The sequence below is a fragment of the Alosa alosa genome, chromosome 19 (assembly GCF_017589495.1).
Source record: "Alosa alosa isolate M-15738 ecotype Scorff River chromosome 19, AALO_Geno_1.1, whole genome shotgun sequence".
Classification (NCBI taxonomy): Eukaryota; Metazoa; Chordata; class Actinopteri; order Clupeiformes; family Clupeidae; genus Alosa; species Alosa alosa.
In genome coordinates, this window is record NC_063207.1 from 9,575,728 (window position 1) to 9,597,747 (window position 22,020).

At 43.5% G+C, this 22,020-nt stretch overlaps 3 protein-coding genes across 4 annotated transcripts in view; 2 read left to right on the forward strand and 1 right to left on the reverse strand.

Annotated features, from left to right (window-relative positions):
• cpxm1a (carboxypeptidase X (M14 family), member 1a) overlaps positions 1-4,152 on the reverse strand; it is a 10,359-nt gene extending 6,207 nt beyond the window's left edge. Inside the window, exons 1-6 of the mRNA XM_048228130.1 lie at positions 3,835-4,152; positions 2,962-3,071; positions 2,592-2,731; positions 1,919-2,003; positions 1,220-1,370; positions 907-986 (exon numbers count right to left, since the gene is read on the reverse strand). Of these exons, the coding sequence (XP_048084087.1) occupies positions 907-986; positions 1,220-1,370; positions 1,919-2,003; positions 2,592-2,731; positions 2,962-3,071; positions 3,835-4,150 (882 nt within the window). The 5' untranslated portion in view covers positions 4,151-4,152. The remainder of the gene's footprint in view (positions 1-906; positions 987-1,219; positions 1,371-1,918; positions 2,004-2,591; positions 2,732-2,961; positions 3,072-3,834) is intronic.
• A 2,940-nt stretch (positions 4,153-7,092) lies between these two features.
• On the forward strand, positions 7,093-14,979 carry zmp:0000000662 (RING finger protein 145). Of its 2 annotated transcripts, none has more exons than XM_048227513.1 (11): positions 7,093-7,331; positions 7,675-8,051; positions 8,261-8,369; positions 8,500-8,591; positions 8,745-8,977; positions 9,363-9,520; positions 9,782-9,922; positions 10,491-10,673; positions 11,064-11,211; positions 12,771-13,127; positions 13,424-14,979. In XM_048227513.1, the coding sequence occupies exons 2-11, from the start codon at positions 7,883-7,885 to the stop codon at positions 13,694-13,696; spliced, it is 1,863 nt and encodes a 620-aa protein (XP_048083470.1). In that variant the 5' UTR covers positions 7,093-7,331; positions 7,675-7,882; the 3' UTR covers positions 13,697-14,979. The 2 variants fall into 2 exon arrangements, with proteins under 2 accessions (XP_048083470.1, XP_048083471.1); XM_048227514.1 differs by having other exon boundaries at positions 7,857-8,051.
• A 538-nt stretch (positions 14,980-15,517) lies between these two features.
• manba (mannosidase, beta A, lysosomal) lies at positions 15,518-22,008 on the forward strand. Its single transcript, XM_048227512.1, has 17 exons — positions 15,518-15,929; positions 16,117-16,211; positions 16,310-16,415; positions 16,670-16,843; positions 16,986-17,106; positions 17,487-17,656; positions 17,785-17,895; positions 18,073-18,224; positions 18,346-18,463; positions 18,792-18,878; positions 18,963-19,130; positions 19,256-19,474; positions 19,644-19,808; positions 20,427-20,571; positions 20,786-20,928; positions 21,087-21,350; positions 21,710-22,008. The coding sequence occupies exons 1-17, from the start codon at positions 15,699-15,701 to the stop codon at positions 21,932-21,934; spliced, it is 2,694 nt and encodes an 897-aa protein (XP_048083469.1). The 5' UTR covers positions 15,518-15,698; the 3' UTR covers positions 21,935-22,008.
• Positions 22,009-22,020: the final 12 nt, after the last annotated feature.

The window sequence follows — 22,020 nt, forward strand, 5'->3', positions numbered from 1 at the left end:
AGTAGGCCTATTTTTGATTTAGCTCACAAAAAGCAAACTGTTGGTGGTTGCTGTAGAAGTTTAACAAATGTCATAGTAAATGAAATAAACTCTGTGCGTGTGTTTGTGCGTGTGTGCGTGTGTGTGTGTGTTTTCCAACCCCTCTCTTGGCAAGGATAATCTCACTTTTACCATCAAAGCATCGCTTCAAATCCTCCCAACAAGATTTAACCTGGCCACATGGTACCCATTCAGCCACAACCCACAATGCATTCTTCACTCCACTAACCATGACAACGAGACCACCGCACATGTCCTGAATGGATGCAGTTTACTTTTTATTAAAGGACTTTACATAGCTAGCCATGAGAGACTAGTGGACTTTAAGCATTAAGGATGTGCAGGAGAGAACAACATACATGCACCATGCTGAACAAATGGAATGGTTTAATGACGAAAACACCAATAATATCTCTCTCGGTAATATCTGGGGTATCTGGAATATTACAATCATAGATGTAAATAGTAAGATAGTGACATAGAACAATAGTGTGACTATTGTTGAAATAGAATGTTCTTTTGATCTGTTGAAACATAAACAAAAGTATCACAAACCTGGGGTTTCGATGCAAACTTCTTCAAAAGTCTTGAGCATGTGCCTAAACTTTACGTGGACTGTAACGGTGTGGACTAAGCAAGCCAAATGCAAAGAAACTTGCAAAGAAACTTGCAAAGTACTGCTCAATTTCTGCAATAATAGGTTGTGTATCCATTTGGAGGCGACAATGCCATAATTACCCAAAACCACAAGTGCGCATTCTGTGTTTGATCAGACCTGTACTTCTATCAGTGTTTGGATTTGTAAATTCTTCCCTGTGTTAAAATCCAAATTGAAGCATTACAATGTGTGTGTGTGTGTGTGTTTACCTTCCTCATCTCTTTATAGTTGTGATGCCTAAAATCCAGGTGATCTGTAGACACAGGCTCAGGATCTGGCAGGTCTGGATCTGCAGCCCCCACCACCACACACACACACACACACACACGCACACGCGCACACACACACACACACACACACACACATACAATACACACACACATAAAACAGTTTTACAAACTCTCTGTCTCTGTCCAGTTGTTTATGAATTAATGATATTCCATCACAATGTGCTTTATGTATAATACTGAATCACACATGATGACACACAGACACAGATATTAAGGTGTGTAAGGTGGGCACCTGGAAGAGGACAACCCAGCACCTCCGCCCGCAGACACACACTGCCATTGATGTACCAGCTCTGGGGGTTGATCCGCAGGAACTGACCCACCATGGGGACGGGCAACATGCCCAGTACTGGAGTCTCAAGGTCATTATTCCCTTTAAACACCTAAAACAACAAAACACACAGACGCCGGACCAGAAACGCTACAATTTTCAAAAGAGAATGCAAAAGCTATGAGTGGTATTCGGGAAGTCCGGCTTCAGAAAGTCAAAGTCCTACCCTGTATTGGTTCTACCTGTGCACTTGTAACGGATGCCGGCTAGCTTAGCTGTGCTTGTGGAACGTTGGTAAACCTCACTCCCCGTCGCCTCAAGAGCTGGGCTATTGGCTCAATTGTTAGCGCTTGCGAGGATCCGAGGTGCTGCTGTTCGCGGGTTCGAGTCCAGGCGTGTGCAGGGCTGAATCGCGCAGGTTCAACACAACGCAGGTTACACACTTAACACAGGTTATTTCACTAGTTAGCTCATCTACCCGAAAAATTAGTTGTGCCAATTAGAATCAGTGAATAGCTGGAACAAATATGTGGCAGGACTTTTACTTTCTGAAGCTGGACCTTTACCCCGCTGATTTACTGTGTATATTTCAGAGAAAGTGATCTGATCTCATCTGTGTAGTCAGTGTGCTGCCAGGTGTGGCGGAAATCTCACACTTACCGCCTCTACGGTGCCATTCATGCAGGTGGCCCAGGTCTCCGTATCATTACTGATCTGAACCTTATATGATTCCACAAAGTTCCAGCTAGAGAGAAAGAAAAAGAGATAAAGAAAGAGAGATAGGTAAATAATGCTTCTTAAAATAAGCCAAGCTTCCTGACATTAAGAAGTTTCAAGCTTCAAGCAAGTTGATTTGTACAGTTCTAACTCATAGCCACAAACATAGGGCTCCTACAAGTATCTACAAGTTTACATTCAAGTAAACGTTGCAGCTGTCAGCAAAGACAGCTTTCTCCTGGACTCCCATTACAGTGGAAGGCCTCCCCTCCCTGCCCTTTAGCCATGCGCATACTACACAGACATCATTTCCTGTCTGAGGGAGATAATCAAGAAACTCATTTTTAATGTGTCTATGCTGTTGGGAGGGAACTCAAAGTTCGCTGGTTATTAAACTTGTATAAGTCACAATCAGAATAAAGAAAGTGACGTTATAGACTCTTGCAATCTTGCAATCAGACACAAACACTATGCCAAGCCAATCAATGTGTACGGCATCTCTCTTCCTGCCACACACACAATGTACACTTGAGGACAGACTACTACATTTTCAGCCATGCCATACTAATCTCTCTCTCTCACACACACACACACGCACACACACCCATGCCCTTACCTCCAGATGGAGTTTCTCCCTTGTAGGACGACTCCAGTGAATAATGTGGGCCTAAGGGCGTCCACTTGCAGCCACTGATTCTTGTCCTTCACTGCCGCACACCAGGCCCCATCATACTCATCACCATCATCTAAACCAGCCTACACATGCAGACGTAGACACACACACACACACACACACACACACACACACACACACACACACACACACACTCATTACCATAATTTACTGTCATCCATACCAATCTAATGGCATCCCACTCTATCTCAGTCTCATACATGCATGCATTTTCTCTCTCTCTCTCTCTCTCTCTCTCACACACACACACACACACACACAGGACAGTCCATGACAGTGTGCACACAGAGACCTGGATGTTGAGGCGTCCACGTTGGGGCCCGAGGCCGCTGCGTTCGGAAGAGGAGGCAGAGAGCTGGAAGTCTTTCACCCTCAATGACTTCAGGCCGAGGGGAGGGCAGACTGAAGATGGGTGGGGTGGGGGTGGGGTAGTGTGTTTGTGTTTTTGGAAAGAAGACAGGCCACAAGATATCCACAAATTAAAGAAGATTCATCCGGTTATTCACCCTATCAGATCACAACAGACACACACACACACACACACACACACACACACACACGCACACATAAACATGTTTACAGCTGGACAAGTGTTGCAATCTGACACTGGTCAAAATTCCTCTTGGTTGATAAAGAGGGGGTGTCAACCTCTCTCTCTCTCTCTCTCTCTCTCTCTCTCTCTCTATTCTGCACACACGAACAGACACATACAGCACACATGATGATTCTATCAGAATAACAGTGAAAGAAATCGGTTGTATGAACATTAATGTTCTAAAAACGTCTTGAAACACCCCACGTAAATGTTTAGTTCACATCCAAAGCACCATAGTCATGACAGAAAGACATTAATCCATGTGCTCTGAAGCATAACATTTCCAGAACAATTAATACTGAAGGGATAGATCCCTTATCATTTGCTTTTCATGTGCTATTAAGCGTGAATAAATTACGGGATCTGGCTATGCTATACGGGTGCATGGAGGAACTTTATATAACCTTACATTCCAGTGTCTAAACGGGAAATTGGAGAGAAAGAAAAGAAGAGAGATCGGGTTACTTTTCTCACGAACGCGCGGTCTAGATTCGGTTTTCCTAGACTAGTCCTACATAGATGTTTTCAATTTTTCTCCCATAGATTTTTTCCACGGCGCAAAGAGCTTACCGACTTCACGCTGGACCGTCCCAGCTCCTTCACTTTGATGCACTTTGTCTTCTGGCTTCTTATCCCGTTCCTGCAGAATGTGCGCCTCTGCCGTAGACTTGCTGCTTGATACAGGCGCAGCGGTTGTTTTGAATTCAGTAATTTCATTCAAATAATTTAGTGCATTTGTAAAGGATGCATTTACTGTCGTTTGCATTTGTTCTGTCTTGTTCACCCCTTTTATTTCATTCGTAAGTAAACCGTTTATCACTTGTGCCTCTAGCGCTAAGGAAAGACAGACTAATACAGCGAGCCTCGCCATCTCTGCCGCTTGCATTTCGCGACTGTCAGGGTCAGATCAGTTTACAGAAATTCCCAACTCAGCATTTATACCCCAAAAACTGCCCGTAATGAGTCAAAAACACGCGCACGCGAGTGTAAGAATACACTTTGACCTACACTCACTGAAAGAAAGCCATTTCAAATAAAATTTAATCCACTATAGCCTTGGTGACGTAGTCCACCCACCAATGTTTACTTAGCCTACTGATCTAATTGTTTCCCCAAGCCAACCTTTTTTCTTTTCTCAGGCAGACAGTGATTAACACATTAACATTAATAGTGGAGTGGCCCATCAAGAGTTAACATTTGGGAGAAATGTTGCCTTACACGATTTAATTTTGACACATATTAGCAAATGTAGAATTTGTATAATAGGCCTATATTTTTTGCATTTAATGTTATTGATTCCTCATATCATTTCATATTTTTTTTCATATATGAACATATTATTTTGCCTATTGTTATGGATATCTAGGATAATGTATTGCCTAGCTGACATTCAATATTTCATCATGGGAATGGTGCTCCCCTTGTTATTGTTTTCTGATATGGTGAATAGGGCATATCCTCATTTTGGAAATGCATATCATGGGGATGCATGCATTTTGGAGATGCATATCATATTAACCAGTGGTTTTATCAATATGGCATACAAACTTAGCCTGGAAAATCCAGACCCTGATAATCTAGAAAGATTAAGGGTCTGGCAAAGAGCAATGTAATGGCCCAACAAGCATGCATTTAAAAATCTCACTGCACATTGGATAACACTTGACCATGTTTACTTTGAATGATTTCGGACTTCGACGCAATGGGATAACACTACGACTAATGTGTACTGTCCTCCAACGTTGCAGCGCTGTCTTCATCAGTTTAGCTGGTTCCCAGGAATGTTGGGGGAAAAGTAACGTGCATCATTGCTCTTTGCCAAAGTGTCTCGCAGAGACAATTCCATTGTGCTCTCGCGAGAACTCTGGATTTCCAGGGTAATACCAAAGATGGTTGATTCTTCAGATACTTCATGAGAGGCCATTTCCTGTCCCTGGAAATGTATGCAAATAGGGTAGTAGTACACGCCCCCGCACATTTATGCAGTGATGGGCTCTCTTTTTAACAGCCCTTATGAAAACTTGGCACATCGATCAAATCGTCTGGGCAGGCTTTATGATGATGGGCAGATGAGCAATGGTGCCTAGTCATTCACATCACCTGAGCGGGCTTCAGTTGATATTGGCAGTGCAATAACTTAAAGGGGGAAAAAAATCCCTATTAAGCGATTAAGGCATTTATCGAGAAGAAGGATGTTTTGTCTCTTCTCCCTACACGATTCACAGTAGACTATTTCGTTGCTCTGATTGGTCTATCCAATTGTGTGCAGATGCATTTTTCATGAAACATGCCCCATAATCACGTCCCATTCATGCAGTTCTAGACTCAAATTCTTAATAGAATGTAGTCTACTATCCTGTCTAATGATATCCGAAAACAAAGCCTACTTTGCATACCTCCTTATTTACTTTACAGGCCTTTATGGAACCACAGCTCCATATTTGGGGGCCTACAAAATGTCAGCCATGGTCTCCAGACCTACTTTGTTGGTCCACTACCATGGCTGAGTATGGCCTCTCACGATTGGGAAACATTTCCAACTCTAGCATCTTAACTGGCGTATAGACTTTGCATTAACTTTGTTATCATTGGTCCAGTCTAACCAATCACATTGATCAGGGATTCCTAACGTTACATTGCACGTTACTGCATCTGCAGTCAGGAGAAACTGTATTTAGGCCTACCTTTGTTGTACATAAATGTACACACTTTTTTTCGACTGCAATTTTTTTGATATTCATGGCTACCGTTAACCACAGTCACTTTCGATTTCAAAACAAGCATCATCCCCTCTCTTTGCTGATTGGCTATCATCCCTGGTGCCAGTCGGAGGGAAACATTGGGCCTAGCCTAGTGTAGAGGGTCATTCACACCAAGAACGATAACAATAACTATATAACCATGACGATAAAAGCATCCACACTGAACAACGATAAAGTCTCTCCTTGTGTTAATGAATGTGAGGCTAAAATGTGATGGGTTATGATTGGCTATTAGTTTTTTATCGTTCACAAAATCGTTCTTTCATATTAATTTCATTTCGATCATTTATATTAACGAGAACGATATTTGTTTATAGACCCTTTCAACAATAAAAACAAAAACAATGCTTGAACGTTCTATTTGGGCCCCAATCTACTTCCTCTGCATTAAGATAACATATGGAATGTTAAAAAGGAAGTCTTGTGGGGCCAACTATGATGCTGATAATGGAACTCTCTTGAGGTTATCGTCTATAGTTATCGTTCTTGGTGTGAATGACCCTTAGGCCTATATTGTCAGCTGCAAGACTATCTCAGTGAAATGAAAATGAAGCGAGATACTACACTGGTGGGGCCAGGCCAACAAAATCCAGGACCAGGACCTAACCCCAGAAAATAAATTAAAAATAATAATAATAAAAAAAAACAGCTCAAAAGAAGGCACGGGGCTAAAGTATTTTATTAAACACATACTTATAGACTGCACATATTATAACAGAGAAAGAGAAAACATGAAGGGAGTGGTTAAAAAAGATCTAACCATGGAAAACTTATTAAGTATATCTAGCACACAGTCCACAGCTAAGGCTGTTATAGCTTTCATAAAAGAGACCCAACTAGCAAATAGAATTTAGTTTGTTTTTTTTTCATTTAATTTAAAAAACTGGTTATAAGTAGCATCCCGTTGGATCACACCTCAGCCCGGAAGATGGCGGTAGTGCACGAAGTATGCAAACTGCCATTAAACGTTATAGACGAAGAAGAAGAAGAAGAAGAAGAAGAAGTCTTTTATTTTGAAACAGGGACTCTTGAACGTTTTTTTTTGAAAGTGACGTTTCAGCCGGAAAACGCCACGCTGCCTGTCCTGTCCCTCCACTGTTTTGCTTCGGTTGGAGAGGTTCATTCTCGCGTATTCTTCAGTTGTAAGCGATAACGTCTTTCCATTTCTGCGAACTAATGCATGTAGTTTGTCGGCTATGGGAAGACCTACATCATGAAAAACCATCACCTAAGCGTTCGTTCCTTTACAGGCGCATGAAGAATGTAACTCGGGTGGCCAGTCAGGCTGGCTGTAGATTCTGATAGGTAGGCTATTACTTGCAGCCGACTACTTTAAATTGGGCAGATGAACAGGTATCAATCTGTAGCTAGTTTGCTTAATCATCAGCCACAGGATATTCATTAAGTCACCTTGTAGCAGACCTGACTGCAGGTGTCTTCCTGTTGTGCTCACTTTTTTCCAAGTTAACGATACTACCGGATGTTGGTTTCTGTTGTTAAGTGACAGAAATGGAGGCAGGAGTATCGAAAGTAACGTTAGCCTAATGTCAAGTTGTTTATTGTAAGTGTTGCCTAGCCATAACGTTACTGTTGTGTACTTGTAACGTTTAGCCTTAACCTATCACATTTACTTATTATCCCAATATAGAAATCAAACTGGTGCAAGGCAGAACAGCATTTAACGTTAGATGTCAAGGTGTGGATGACTTTTCAAATACGCCCAGAGGTTAGCAAAGATAAAGTTAGTCTGATAGCAGAAATAGCACATGAGTAGTAATAATTTGTCAAAATGTGACGGTTTATTTTCGAATTAACTTTTACCACGTCAAGAATTTGCAGCTGTTTGTTTGATAAAAATGCCTTGGTTGGAAGACGTGGCGAACGTCGCCTTGCGGGTGCCTAGTTTATTTGCCCTGGACCTGCTGTTCAAATGCGACGTTGAGAGTTTCACAGAGCACATTAAGGCCAGAAATGAAGATATGCTTTTCAAGTACAAATATGTCATCTGGAACGTGTATTATGTCGGTGAGTGTTTTCTTTACAACGGTAAGCTACTACAACACTAAAGATTGTCATATGAAGGCCAAGTAGCTTAAACAGATACAATGTTCACTGCTCAGAACAACTCACCATCTTTGTATGAGTGTGTGTGAGAGTGAGTGAGTGTGTGTGTGAGAGAGAGAAAGAGAACAGCCCCTCTGTTAAATTGGGACCTGTGTGTGCCCTGTGTTCAGGTCAGCTGTTAAGCTTCGTGATGCTGCTGTTGCCACTGGGTCATATTGTTCAGCTTTATCTGCACGTGCTTACGGCTATGCTGCTTTATGTGGGTCATCATATCTGCAGGTAATCTTATCTCATACATTACTTGATTTGGATCAATATTTGAAAGCATTTGGTCATTCACTGCTGGGCATTGGGTTACCGATCAGGGTGAATGCTTATCATTGTATTCATTTCTTTGTCCAACCCACAGGGACTATATACAAGGCGAGGTGCGCTATGGCCTGGACAGGCCGCTGTATCTTGACTCTCAGGCCTTGAATAGTTTTGTGTCAACTCTTACAAGTACGTAACACACACAAATGTCTTGCATCTCTCTGCATCATGTACTTGAACACACACACCTGCTGAAGTAATGGAAACATAACATAGTGATGTATTTGTGTAGTGCAGACTGTGGACTTATGGAATAATGGAAACGTGTGTTTTTCTGTGTAGGTCAGGTGATTGTGTGCACGCTGTGTGCGTTCCTTATGCGGACCCGTCAGGTGTGGCTTTTCTCCGCTCACCTGCTCCCCCTGTTGGCCCGCGCCTGCTGCCTGCCCCTGGACACGGTCAACACAGTGGCCTCGGCCTCCGTGGTCATATCCGTTCTGCAGGTGGTCGCTTTCCTGTTGGGCAACATGTTTGTGCCCTACAGGCTGGCGAGGGCTGCCTACAGAGAGATACAGGTAACTGACGTGGATGCGGACAGGGCCCGCCTGCTCAAAAGTACAATAGGGGTGTGGTGGGGGCAGCAGTAACTTCGCTGCTTGACAATTGGTTGGCCTGTGTTCAAAACACGAACCAGCTGTTGGGATTCTGTGTTGCTTAGGATAGAAGCCTCTGCCAGTCAGTTAACTTTACTTTATACATGCTAGACCTGGCACAACTGCATAATTGCAGAGACAGGCTAAAGCCACTGACAGGAAGTTTCTGGTATGCATGCACATATGTCTAACTCTAGGGATTTCACCTCCTCACTCCCACTGCACACCACTCATCTTTCTGGTTCCATGACTCTTTCTCTCTCCCTCCCTCTCTCTCCCCTCCCTCTCTCTCTCTCTCTGTGTGTAGGTGGTGGGCGTGTACAGGTTGTTTGCTGTGTGTCTGTCAGTGTGGCAGAGCTTCTCTGTACCTCTGCTCTTCTCTGTCTTCTGGTTCCTGTTGTTTGCTGCCCAACTCGGCAGTCCCACATCCAGCCACCAGGGGATGCTGCTGTACCTACTCAGCAGGTACAGTCACATAATATAGCCTTACCAAATGACATTTCATTCAGGTTCACACCGTTTGATACAAATTTACACAAACATCCACAAATACTGCAGTTCAAAGCAAGCAAGTATATACTCTTAATCGGCAGGATGAAATGACAGACCACTTATTTTGATACAGTTGGATTGAAAAGCATCAGACAATCAGAGTAAGATTACCTACCTGATGTTTACCAAAATAGTGTCCATAACTTGATACCATTCTGTGTGTGTGTGTTTTAGCGTGTCCGAGTGCTGCTCTACTCCGTACTCTCTGCTGGGTCTGGCGTGTGTGGTGTCTTACGTAGCCCTGGGGCTCATGAACCTGTGCAAGTTTTTCCTGGGAGGATATGCAGCCGTGCAGAACCACAACGTCATGCACAGGTCAGTCCGGGCTCCTCTGTGTCTCCTCAAGGAAATGAGTCGGGAGCTTTAAGCCCTCCGCAAGCCGGCACCAACATGAGTGCAGCGCACTGCGCTACTGATGTTGAATACTTTGCAGTGTTTCCCATACATTGACATTTGTGGAGGCCTACCACAATATCAACATTGACCACCACACAATGATTTTCCAGGTTGTACTAAATTGTGCTTAAATCTGGTTAGCATCATAACCACGCTATGCTAATTTGTTAAAAACTGTTCCATTCCAAGTTAATTCTGCAAACCAACCACCACAAATGGAATTCAATTCTGTGGGAAACACTGCTTTGGTTCCTTTGTTTTCAATTCCTACCCCACACACCAAGCACCAAACTCTGTTGCTGCCGCCGTGTTATTTACGATTCAGTTCTATTTTCGTCAGCCCTGCTCAAGAAAATCCATTGTTTATTGAGTGCTTGTCAAATTGCTGCAACAGTTAAATTTGCATAGTGGTGAATGGACTTCATGTGTGCGTTATTGTTAGCCTGCCAGTGTTGGTAAAAGGGTTTTGTGTTTGTGTGTATTACAGAGGGGTGACGGAGGGCGTGACTCTCCTGCTGTTGGCCCTGCAGACGGGCCTGTTGGACATGGCGCCTGTGCAGAGGTCCTTCCTCCTGTCAATCATCCTCTTCATCATCCTCACGTCCACCTTGCAGAACATGATCGAGATTACTGAGCCCATCGTACTCGCGCTGGCTGCCAGCAGAAACAGGTACATGTATACACACACACAGCAAATCTCTCAGCAGCTTCTGACGGACTGGGTGGTGGCCCAACGCCGAAACCAGACTTGAACCAGAACAAAAAAAACACACCCTCTGTGCCCTTCAAAACTGTAAACACATCTCCGGTAGTCTCTGGCTGCACTCCAACTAATAGAATATGGCTCCCATAACACCGCCAAAGCAAAACATGGAAGACTTTTCTCATAGTACTGTGTATGACTATGAAGGTGTCCATCTATGAAGAATGATTCATCCTAAGCCTGTAGGTGATTTGCTGAGCCTTATTGACCTGCTTTTACTGTCTTTGTAGCCAGGTTTTCTGTGTGCGTGTGTGTCTGTGCGCGAGAGTTAACTTTCTGCTCATTGTATCTCATTAGAAGCGTATGGAAACACATGCGGGGGCTGAGCATGTGTGTGTTCCTGCTGCTCTCTCCCATCTTCATGGCCTACAAACTCTCTCAGTTCTTCGTCATGGACCTCTGGCTCCTCATTCTGTTGTCCAGCTGCATCCTGACTTCCCTACAGGTGAGTTCAAAGGACACGACCTGTAACTTAATCAAACTTTTACGTCATGGGTTGGATAGTGATTATAATAGTTGTGTAGATGGGCCATTTGTGTTGTGTTTGTGACCATTGGTTGGCAGATTCGTGGTTAGCGTGCTTTTTTTTTTTTTTTTTATAAAGTTAATTTGGGTAGGGGCTTCTGAATGTGTTTTACCATGGATTTTTGCACCAGGGATTATAACATCTAATCCTGTGTATTAAAGGATAATTCTGGTATTTAGCACTTTGAGTCCCTTTTCTGGTTTGTTTTGGATGAACTAGAGTGGTGGACACCAAAATTTTGACGATGGGTCCTGTCTCGACTTTCTGACTCATTTTGAATTGCCTTTGACTGGCTGGCTATGGGCATGCACAAACATGTCCTTAAAACAACCCTTAACGTTCGTTTTCAAAACTGTGCAACTCACCGAGTGGTTAGTGGTGGTGTTCGTTGATTATTAAAAGAAATATATCCGCGCAATGTATGATTTCAATCTGTGTTATTTGCTATTGTGGAACTATTTTTTCAGATAACTCACAACCGTATATAAACTTCCGCTTAACTCAATATTTGAGTCTGAAGCATAGACAGTAAAAGAAGGTCTCACGGGGAAAAGACTACAACCCTAAACAGACCCCCTTTCCGTCTCTGGTAGCGCAGTGATATCAAGGAGCAATGAGTCTTCCAACAATTTTACAAAATGGCCAATAAAACACGACAGAAACGGTACTTCGTTGCGCTACTTGTTTTGGAACATCAACGAACATCACTAACCACTCGGTGAGTTGCACTGTTTTAAAAATGAACGTTAAGGGTTGTTTTAAGGACATGTTTGTGCATGCCCATAGCCAGCCAGTCAAACGATTCGGACTCATCGTCAAAATTTCAGTGTCCACCGCTCTAGTTCATCCAAAACAAACCAGAAAACGGACTCAAAGTGCTAAATACCGAATTATCCTTTAATGTAATAGAGTTAGAATATATATGATGATGATGCTGGTGCTTATGCAGAGATTGAAAACAAACCACAAGCTGTGCAGTGTGCATATAGATTAAACCAGCGTAGTAGGCAGTGAAATTACAATGAATTGTAGTTGTACGTTTGTGAATGAATGAATGATGGTAGATATTGCATGTTGTTCTAAAACCATAGCTTTACATGCAAATTGGCCTCTACTTCATATCAACATTGATGATGCCCATATGATAAAATAATGCTCATCTTTGAGACACTGGAAGTGTTTCTGTGGATTGTTCTCTGTGTCGTCTGTCTTGAGGAACTCAATTCAATTCAAGAATGCTTTATTGGCATGACAAGCTCACTTATATTGCCAAAGCAGTTATACAATAAATCTGAACACATACATGTCAGTAGATTTACATAGGAATAAAATAAATAGGTAAAATAAAGTAAAATGTAGTGTGTGTTGTGTGTTGTTGTTGTGTGTTGTGTGTTGTGTGTTGTGTGTTGTGTGTTGTGTGTTGTGTGTGTGTGTGTGTGTGTGTCAACACCTGTGCTGTTGACCTGATTGTCCCCCAGGTGACGGGCACGCTGCTCATCTACGGCCTGTTCATGCTGGAGGTGTGCCTGTCCACGGCCATCAGCGGCCTGGACGAGGTGGTGTACTACGTCAACGGCGTGTGCCGCGCCCTGGAGTTCCTGTTGGCCGTGTGCGTGGTGCTGTACGGCGCCTGGGAGTGCGTGTTCGGCGAATGGAGCTGGCTGGGCGCCTCGGTGCTCATCGTGCACTCCTATTGCAGTGTGTGGCTGCGCGCACGCGCCGGCTGGAACAACTTCCTGCTGCGCCGCGAGGCCGCCCGCAAGATCAGCTCGCTGCCCCGCGCCAGCCAGCAGCAGCTGAGGGACCACAACGATGTGTGCGCCATCTGCTACCAGGTGTGGACACACACACACACACACACACACACATACTCATACTCATGTCCACATTATGCCAACCAGCCAAGTATTGCAGTAGTGTTGCTTATTCATGTACTTACATCATTACATACAAGTACAGTGATCTTTCTGTCTTTTTGCCACTAGGTGAACACATTATGCTTTATGTGTGCACACATTCTAACTTGTACCACCAGATAGACTTACAAAGGGACAATCGTAAGCACATATGGCACGTGTGCAACATGTGTAATATGCAATTTGATAAATCTATTAATGTCTATTTTCCACAGGACATGTTGTCAGCTGTGATCACATACTGCGGTCACTATTTCCATGGTAACTGCTTGAGGAAGTGGTTATATGTTCAGGAGACGTGCCCCATGTGCCACTCGCCAGTCAAACAAACTCCGTCCGATCAGACAGCTGCTCCAGAAAGCCCACGACAGGAAGCCCCCCCTGATGACTCCTCATCTGGAGAAGAAGAAGACGATGTAGAGGGATTCTCTGAAGAAGAGCAGAAAGAAGAGCAGGAAGAAGAGCAACAACAAGAGGAAGGAAGATGAAGTTCAAACTGAAAAAAAAAGTTGTGTGGAAAGAGGCCTGGGTTGTGGTGGGGACGCTGGAACCAACACAGAAACTAGTGCATCCTCTGCACAGCTGCACAGGACCTGCCACAGAAAGGCAACTGTGCCATGAGGATCACACACACACACACACACACACACACACACACACACACACACACACACACACACAGCAGAAACAGTGGAGGAGGACTTGGTCTCTGCATCTCCACCCTGTCAGGAGGACAGCAGTGCCCCACAGGATCCTGACAATGGCCCGCCACATCATCACCGTGCCGACCACTGACATCGTTACAGGGTTTGGGAGGACAGTGGATGGGACAAACCACAGAACCTACTGATAAATAAAGTTGACATAAAGAACAAATGTCGACCATGGATGAAGATGATGAATGTGATGTGAGTCTACAAAAAAAACAGGATACTAAATAAATTGTTTGAGTTGGCAAGTCTGTTGCATATGAAATATCAAATATGAAAAGCCCTGCTTAGTCCTTTTCCTTTCCTCGTAGTATATTTCCTTTTGTGAACATATGACTGGAAACATGTCGCCTTGTTTGTATGCTCTTGATGGAGGTTAGCAAGAGGAAAAGGGATCCGTACGCCATTTAGCTCCCATTCATAAATCTTTTTATTGCGAAACGTTTCGAGCTCTTGGCTCTTCCTCAGACTTACAAGTTATTAATTCATAAAACGATTATGAATGGGAGCTAAATGGTGAGCGAATCCCTTTTCCTTTTGTGATACTTTCATGCTGGATCCTGCAGCTGTCGAACTTTGGCCTGAGATGTGCGTGGCCCTACACTTCTACTTGATGGGCCTCTAACTGAAAAAAAGCAGGCTCTGTGTTCTGTTCAATGTGTCTGACCCTTGCCCTCAATGCCTTTCATAGTCTGTTTAGCCTGGAGAGGGTACACAGTTCCAGTAACAATACATAACACTGAAGGTTAACGTTTCTGTCCATTTGAAGATCTGATTATTTTATATTGTTGTAACAAATGCATTGCTGACATTAATTCTGCTAGGAAATACTTGTCTGTTTGTTCTCAGGTCCAGAGACTGTCTACAGAGGGGAGGTGCGTGTGTGTGGTACTAATTTATGTGTTCATGGAAAAGTGCTGGATGAGCCTCACCAATAGCAATATATTGTATATGAATTTGGTAACCTAAGGGGAAGTAAAAGACCTAAGTGCTTGCCCGTTGAATGGTATTTATGCACTTACATGTTATTTTGTTTTAATGAAGACTTTTCAAGAATTCCATTGTTGACTGTGTGCCTTGTTTTCTTTGACTAGCAAAAAACAACAGAAAGATTAAGCAGAGTATCAGTACTTACAGTATGTATTAACAAAATTATGAATTGATTTTAACATACATTGTCAAACAAATACGTTTCTTGAAGGTACCTTGCATATGGACAAACCAGACTGTTTGAGGAATTTCTGGTGCTTAGAGTGGTCTTTATAAGACATTAAGACATTAACCAAAAAAGTTATTATGCTAATTGACTTTGGACTTCCAGACTGACCTGCAGAGCAAATTCAAAGTTGCTAACAGGTTCATCTGGGTTCACCCAGGCTAGCTTTGGACAAAAGTGTCCAAAGCCAAATCCCATGACCATAACCATGTCAAAGACGACAGATCTCTACAAAGAAGTCTAAAAGCAAAAGTACCTCTGAAGAAAACACCAATGACCACTATGACCTTACAGGGGACTTGGTTCCATAGCGTTCCATGTTGTAGAAATCACACTCACTATATCAGCTGACCTGTATGCTGACATGTCATATGATGCACAACCAGGAAGTAAACTTTGAGTTGTGCGCGAGAGATAGACATGCCTTTTATGTTCCTCCTCGGCTCGTTCTGTTGCTTGATTAAGCTCCAAATAAATGTATTTTATAACTGAAATCTTCAATCTGCTGCTGTTAAACAGATGTGTGCACGGATCGATGTCGTAAATAAGCGATGTTGACAAACCATGACAGTGCAGCGAAAAGTAGTGCTGTTCGCTTTCATACACTCCTTTTTATTCACGGTCGCTTTGTGTAGACACTCAAGAACAGACATTGTTGATGATCAGGGCACTGAAGTGGAGACCCAGAGCTTGAACGGAAAATGGATACTGCGCAACAATAACGGTTCGTTCAACCTACCGGCAGAAGTACCAGGATGCGTCCACACTGCCCTACAGAAGCAGAACTTAATTCAGGTAATTGGCGAAGACAAAAAGTAACCATATGTTGTTCTGCACACTGCTCAGCCTTTGTGCCTCTCAACGTGATGTAATGACAAGAGGAGTCACTAATATAAAAATAGAGAATGTAACCTTTATTAGTGGTACTATGTGGCAATCATACAATGACAAGAAGTAAACAGACTCGTTACATGTCACGCAGGACCCCTACTATAGGTTCAATGATCTTGACTACAGATGGATTTCTCTAGAAAACTGGACGTACAGTCTTACATTCACAGTACCACATGCAACCAGGTATGGCAACTTGCTTATTTGTACAAATCATAACTCTAACTTAACTAAACTTTACAAACATGTAGGCCCTAAGTGATTTAACTGAGTTGTGTCTTCAGACGGATGAAGAGAGTAGTTTTGGTGTTTGATGGAGTTGACACAGTGTCCACCATCACCCTCAATGGAGTCACCATTGGCACCACAAATAACATGTTTCGGTCATATGTAAGTATGAGTGCCTGTCATGCCTCGTCATGGGACTGTCTGTGTGTGTCAGAAATTGTCATGAACTGTATTTTACTTGGTGTGTGTGTGCGTGCGTGTGAGTGACTGAGCGAGTGTGTGTGTGTGAGAGAGAGAGAAAGAAAGAGGGAGTGAAAGTGAGAAAGAGAGAGCGAGTTTGAATATGTGTGTATGCTTGAGAGAGAGTGGCTAAGTATTATAACAGCATGTCTATGTGTCTTGTGGTCTGTGTTTAGGAGTTTGCGGTTGGAGGTCTCCTGGTGGCGAATGACAATATTTTAGTGGTGAGTTTTATGTCAGCAGTGACCTACGCAGCACAGAGAGATCATGCCCATTCTGCGTACAAAGTCCCGCCTGCATGCCCTCCCCTGGTGCAGAAAGGAGAGTGCCATGTCAACTTTATCAGAAAGGTAGGAAAGGTCCTGAGAAGCAACCACAGCAGACTCACTCCAACCACTTACTTATTTAAGTCAGTTATATAGATGATGGTGTGAATCACACATTGTTGGTGACATTTTGCGTGCGTGTGTCTGTGTGTGTGTGTGTGTATAGGCCCAGTGTTCTTTCAGCTGGGACTGGGGTCCTTCATTTCCAACACAGGGTCTGAGAGGTGTCGAGCTGCAAGCCTTTAACTTCATCAGATTGCAGAGTTCCACAGCCAGCACTGTGTGGGGTATGGAAAGTCTGTCACACTGTCTGTCACGTGCACTCACAGACACACACATTCACAGAAGTAGACACAAAGAAGGGTCATACATACACACATAAACATGTCCTTTATGTCTTCAAGACAAGTGCTGAAGGCGAATAAGCATATACACATAGAATGTTAAAGAAATGCATATAATTTTTGGGAATTTCCAAAGATTGTTATTCTGTTTGAAACAAACTACTGATGTATCCCGTATTGACAGAGTGGAAGTTCATATGGTGTAGATGTACTTAACTCTGGTCATAAACCCAGTCTCCTGAATTCCCTGTCTGTGATTGATGACATTTAAAGGTTAGATAGTTCACAAGTACATAAAAACATGGTTTAATGCTGTTTTACAGATTCTTCTCTCTCATGCTGGAATGTGGAGGTAGAGTTGTCCTTTGATGTTGTCGTGGCAACAGATGGGTGTTTTACATTGGTGCTGCCAGAGCTGAAGTTGTTTCAGAAGTTCCAGCTGTCAATCAAACCAGACCAACCAAGGCAGTCCCTCCATCTTCAGATTCCTTCAGTAAGACAGCAACACAATCAAAAAGTGACATTGTGTTTGCTCTTTTGTGTGCTTATGAATTTGGGAAATCCTATGAAATGTATCATTAGGCCAGTTATAGTTCCTTATGTCTGTATCCATGTTTGTAGAATGTCTCTGTGGACCTGTGGTGGCCGAATGGTCATGGACAGCAGACTCAATATCTTCTATTCATGGAAGGCAGAACAGAATCCAGGGTCACTTTCCACACTGAGACAAAGGTGAGGCTTAAGTACTGAAATGTTATTTTTCAGTTTCCAGTTTAGTTCAGTAATATAATTCAGTTCTGTTTAGTTACAGTATACACTTTCGAAGCGGTTTGTGTGAGTGCAGTGTATTCTTCTGTGTATATGTGTAATTCTTAATGTGCGTGTGTGTGTGTGTGTGTTTGTTTATAGGTGGCATTCAGAACAGTGGAGCTGGTACAGGAGCCCATCCCTTCCTCCCCAGGCTTGAGTTTCTACTTCCAGGTCAATGGGCGACTGATCTTCCTGAAGGGTTCCAACTGGATCCCTGCACATGCCTTTCAGGACTTAGTGACTCCTGATACGTGCGTAACCTAATCCCAACTCTGACTCCCTTCAGTGTTGAGCTCATGAACAGAACACACTCTATTTGTGTGTGTGTGTGTGTGTGTGTGTTTATGTTTGTGTTTGTTTATGTGCGTGTAGGCTGAGGAACCTTCTACAGTCGGCTGTAGATGCGAACATGAACGCACTGAGAGTTTGGGGAGGCGGAGTCTACGAACAGGACACATTCTATAGCCTGTGTGATGAGCTGGGCATCATGGTAACCATGGATACTTCACATCAAGGACCAAAACAAGGGGATAAAAAGTGAACATGCATGATGCATCAGTAGTGTATGGGTAGAAAATAATAAGGAAATGGATCTTTGTAAAGCCTGCACACTGAAGGGTAGGGAGTGAGTTGAAGTAGATTGAGGAGTGTAGAATGATGGGCTTAGCTCTGTGTTTTAATGTGACATGAGAACATGATTTTGGGGTTAAGGATTCATAACTGCAATCAAGCATTTGTGGAATTACATTATTAAGTGATTATTTTTGTGTTGGTCTATGTTACATTTGCCTGAAAAATGTTTTCATTTGTGTCTACAGGTGTGGCAAGATTTTATGTTTGCCTGTGCTCTGTATCCAACGGAACAGGACTTCATTGAGACAGTGAGGGAGGAGGTTGTCCAGCAGGTACACACACACACACAAATTCTTGCTTATATTTTTAGATGCACAGAGCGTGAGCAATCATTTCACCTATTTTTCTTCTCTTAGGTCAGGCGGTTGAAGTCTCACCCATCTATCATTGTGTGGAGTGGCAATAATGAGAATGAGGCTGCCATAGCAACTGACTGGTTTGGCATTCCTGTTGCGGAGCGACCAAGATATGTGAAGGACTACGTGACCCTCTATGTGGAAAACATCCGTGCTATTGTAAAAAAGGTAAACATTGTAAGACAAAGAGACCGCATATGTTTATGTAGTTATACCATATAGATGTTGTTGTTATTGTTGTTGTTGATAATGGTTATGATCATCATGATGATGGTAGTGGTGGTGTCTTGTAGGAGGATTCCACCCGGCCCTTCCTGGTTTCAAGCCCCACAAATGGGGCAGAGTCTGAGAAGGAGGGCTTCGTCGCCCATAACCCCTACGACCCTCACTACGGTGACACTCACTTCTACAGCTATTTGAGTGACTGCTGGGACTGGAGGCAGTTCCCGCGCACGCGCTTTGCCTCGGAGTATGGCTTTCAGTCCTGGCCTTCCTTTTCTACTCTTAGCAAGGTAGGCTACGAGATGTCTACATCAACACAGATATATGAAGGCCACATTCATTACACGTTGGAGAAAAAGGATGTAGAGCATAGTTTCCCTGTAAGTATAGATTTTAAGTTATGCTTGAGATAGAAACAAGTTATTACTGTGTGTGTGTGTGTGTGTGTGTCTGTGTCAGGTCTCCAAACCTGATGATTGGGACTACAGCAGCAGTTTCTCAGAGCACAGACAGCACCATGAGCTGGGGAACTCACAGATGCTCCTCCAGGCAGCGCTGCATTACATACTGCCCAACAGCACCGATGCTCTGAAGCTCTACAGGGACAGCCTCTACATCACACAAGTACACACACACTCACACTCTCTCACTCTCACACACACTCTCTCTCTCTCTCTCTCACACACACACACACACACACACACACACACACACACACACACACAAACACACTTTCTCACAAACTCACTCTGCTGTCTCTCACCGTGCCAGGAAATGTGCCATATAGATACATGTTACTTTACTTTCTCACACATACACACACACATATCCACATGTAACCTGCGTTGTGTTGAACCTGCGCGATTTAGCCCTGCACACGCCCGGACTCGAACCCGCGAACAGCAGCACCACGGATGGGGAGGCGAGCGCGCTAACAATTGAGCCAATAGCCCAGGCTACTGGCTCGCATGCCAGCAGCACTCTTGAGGCGTCGGGGAGTGAGGTTTACCAACGTTCCACAAGCACAGCTAAGCTAGCTGGCATCCGTTACACACACACTCATATACACAGATTGTATTCATGCACACAAACACACACACACACACACACACAAACACAGCTGCATGAACTGGATTCACGCACACAAACACACACACTCACATAAATACAAGTACTCTTAACCATAAACGCAAATACGTACACAATAATGCAAGCATTTCTTTCACTGTTTGGTTTCTGTAGGTGATGCAGGCTCAGTGTATAAAAATGCAGACGGAGTTCTACAGACGCAGCCGCTCAGAGATCATCAACGGCGAGGGGAACACCATGGGCGCCCTCTACTGGCAGCTCAATGACATCTGGCAGGGGCCATCTTGGTCCTCAATTGGTCAGTGTCTGACAACTTGCACAACAACAAACCACTATGTTTGTCAACAACAGCTGTAATTCTATTGCCTTTATTCACAAGTGACTTGTGCAAGACATTTTATACAACTGCTTTCTCAGATACAGCATGAGTGTATCACAAAAGGCAATCCTAGATGGAGAGCCCATGGTATGACAAGTGTGTGCACATGTGTTTTGTCTGTCTGTGTGTGTAGAATTTGGTGGTAAGTGGAAGATGCTCCATCATCTGGCTGTAGACTTTTTCTCCCCAGTCTTAGCAGTGGGCTTTGAAGAAAACGAAACACTCAAGATCTACGGCGTCTCAGACCTCAGCACTGACCTTAACCTCACTGTCACCGTAAGGACACATCTCACATTGCATCATGTGTTCGTTTGGATGTGTGGATTTGCTATGACCTGATTATCAACAATATGGTTAACTTCAATATGTTAACTTAAGTCAATTTCTTTGGTGTCTTACAACTTCTTATGCTGTGTGTGTGTGTGTGTGTGTAGGTTACAGTCTATCAGTGGAGCAGTCTGACTCCTGTGTGCACTCTGGTGTCTGACCCGTGTATGCTGAAGGGGGGTGTGGCCATGCTGATGATCCAATATTCTGTTCCCGCCCTGTTGAGGGACTGTGGGAAATGCAGCCGCCACTCCTGTTTGGTGACCTTCGACCTCCGTGAATCTGCTAACCCCAACAGCCAGCACGGCCCTACCAGTCACCTGTTCCTCACCTCACTAAAGGATTCAGGACTGCTGCCAGTCAACATCAAAGTAAGGCACACACACAAAGAGAAAGAGCGAGACACATGGATAAACATATTCAGCATTAATGTGAGGACAACTTCTCCGTGCTTTATTATGATTTATTTCTTGGCGCTCCAGTTTCAAAATTGGTGACCATGGCCATTTAGGTTCTAAATAATGAGTTGTCAGTGTTAATCGTGATACTCACACTTAAATACATTTTAGCCCTGTATATGATATACACATGAGATCTAGAACCTCAGAACTAGACAGCCAATTGAAAATGGTGGCTGACAACATCATCAGACTACATTTGTAAACAGAAATGGAGATCTCAAACACATTATCACCATGTCTGTCTGTGGTGTCTGTGTTTCTGTCTCCAGGCATCAGTGGAGCGTGATGGGGATGTGTTTGCTTTCACCCTTCAGTGTGACGTTGTTGCAGTGTTTGTGTGGTTGGATGTTGAAGACATCGCAGGGCGCTTTGAATCTAATGGCTTCCTGCTGTTGTCACAGAAACGAACTGTGCGCTTCCATCCCTGGAGGCCAACCACTGTTGAGGAGCTGTTGAAAAAGCTCCACATCACTTCATTGCGAGATGTTTACTGAGTGTGTGTGTGTGTGTGTTTTTTATAATGAATGTAATTTCTGATTTGTTAAATAAAAGATTATAAACACCCAAATTACTAAAATGG

Bases quoted from the DNA above. Each gene is read 5' to 3' on its own strand.
- zmp:0000000662 (XM_048227513.1), top strand. From the start codon at position 7,883: ATGCCTTGGTTGGAAGACGTGGCGAACGTCGCCTTGCGGGTGCCTAGT. The intron at 8,592-8,744 runs GTACGTAACACA...TTTTCTGTGTAG, and splicing joins TTTTGTGTCAACTCTTACAA to GTCAGGTGATTGTGTGCACG. The intron at 9,521-9,781 runs GTACAGTCACAT...TGTGTGTTTTAG, and splicing joins CTGCTGTACCTACTCAGCAG to CGTGTCCGAGTGCTGCTCTA.
- manba (XM_048227512.1), top strand. From the start codon at position 15,699: ATGACAGTGCAGCGAAAAGTAGTGCTGTTCGCTTTCATACACTCCTTT. The intron at 17,896-18,072 runs GTGAGGCTTAAG...GTTTGTTTATAG, and splicing joins CTTTCCACACTGAGACAAAG to GTGGCATTCAGAACAGTGGA. The intron at 19,475-19,643 runs GTAGGCTACGAG...TGTCTGTGTCAG, and splicing joins CCTTTTCTACTCTTAGCAAG to GTCTCCAAACCTGATGATTG.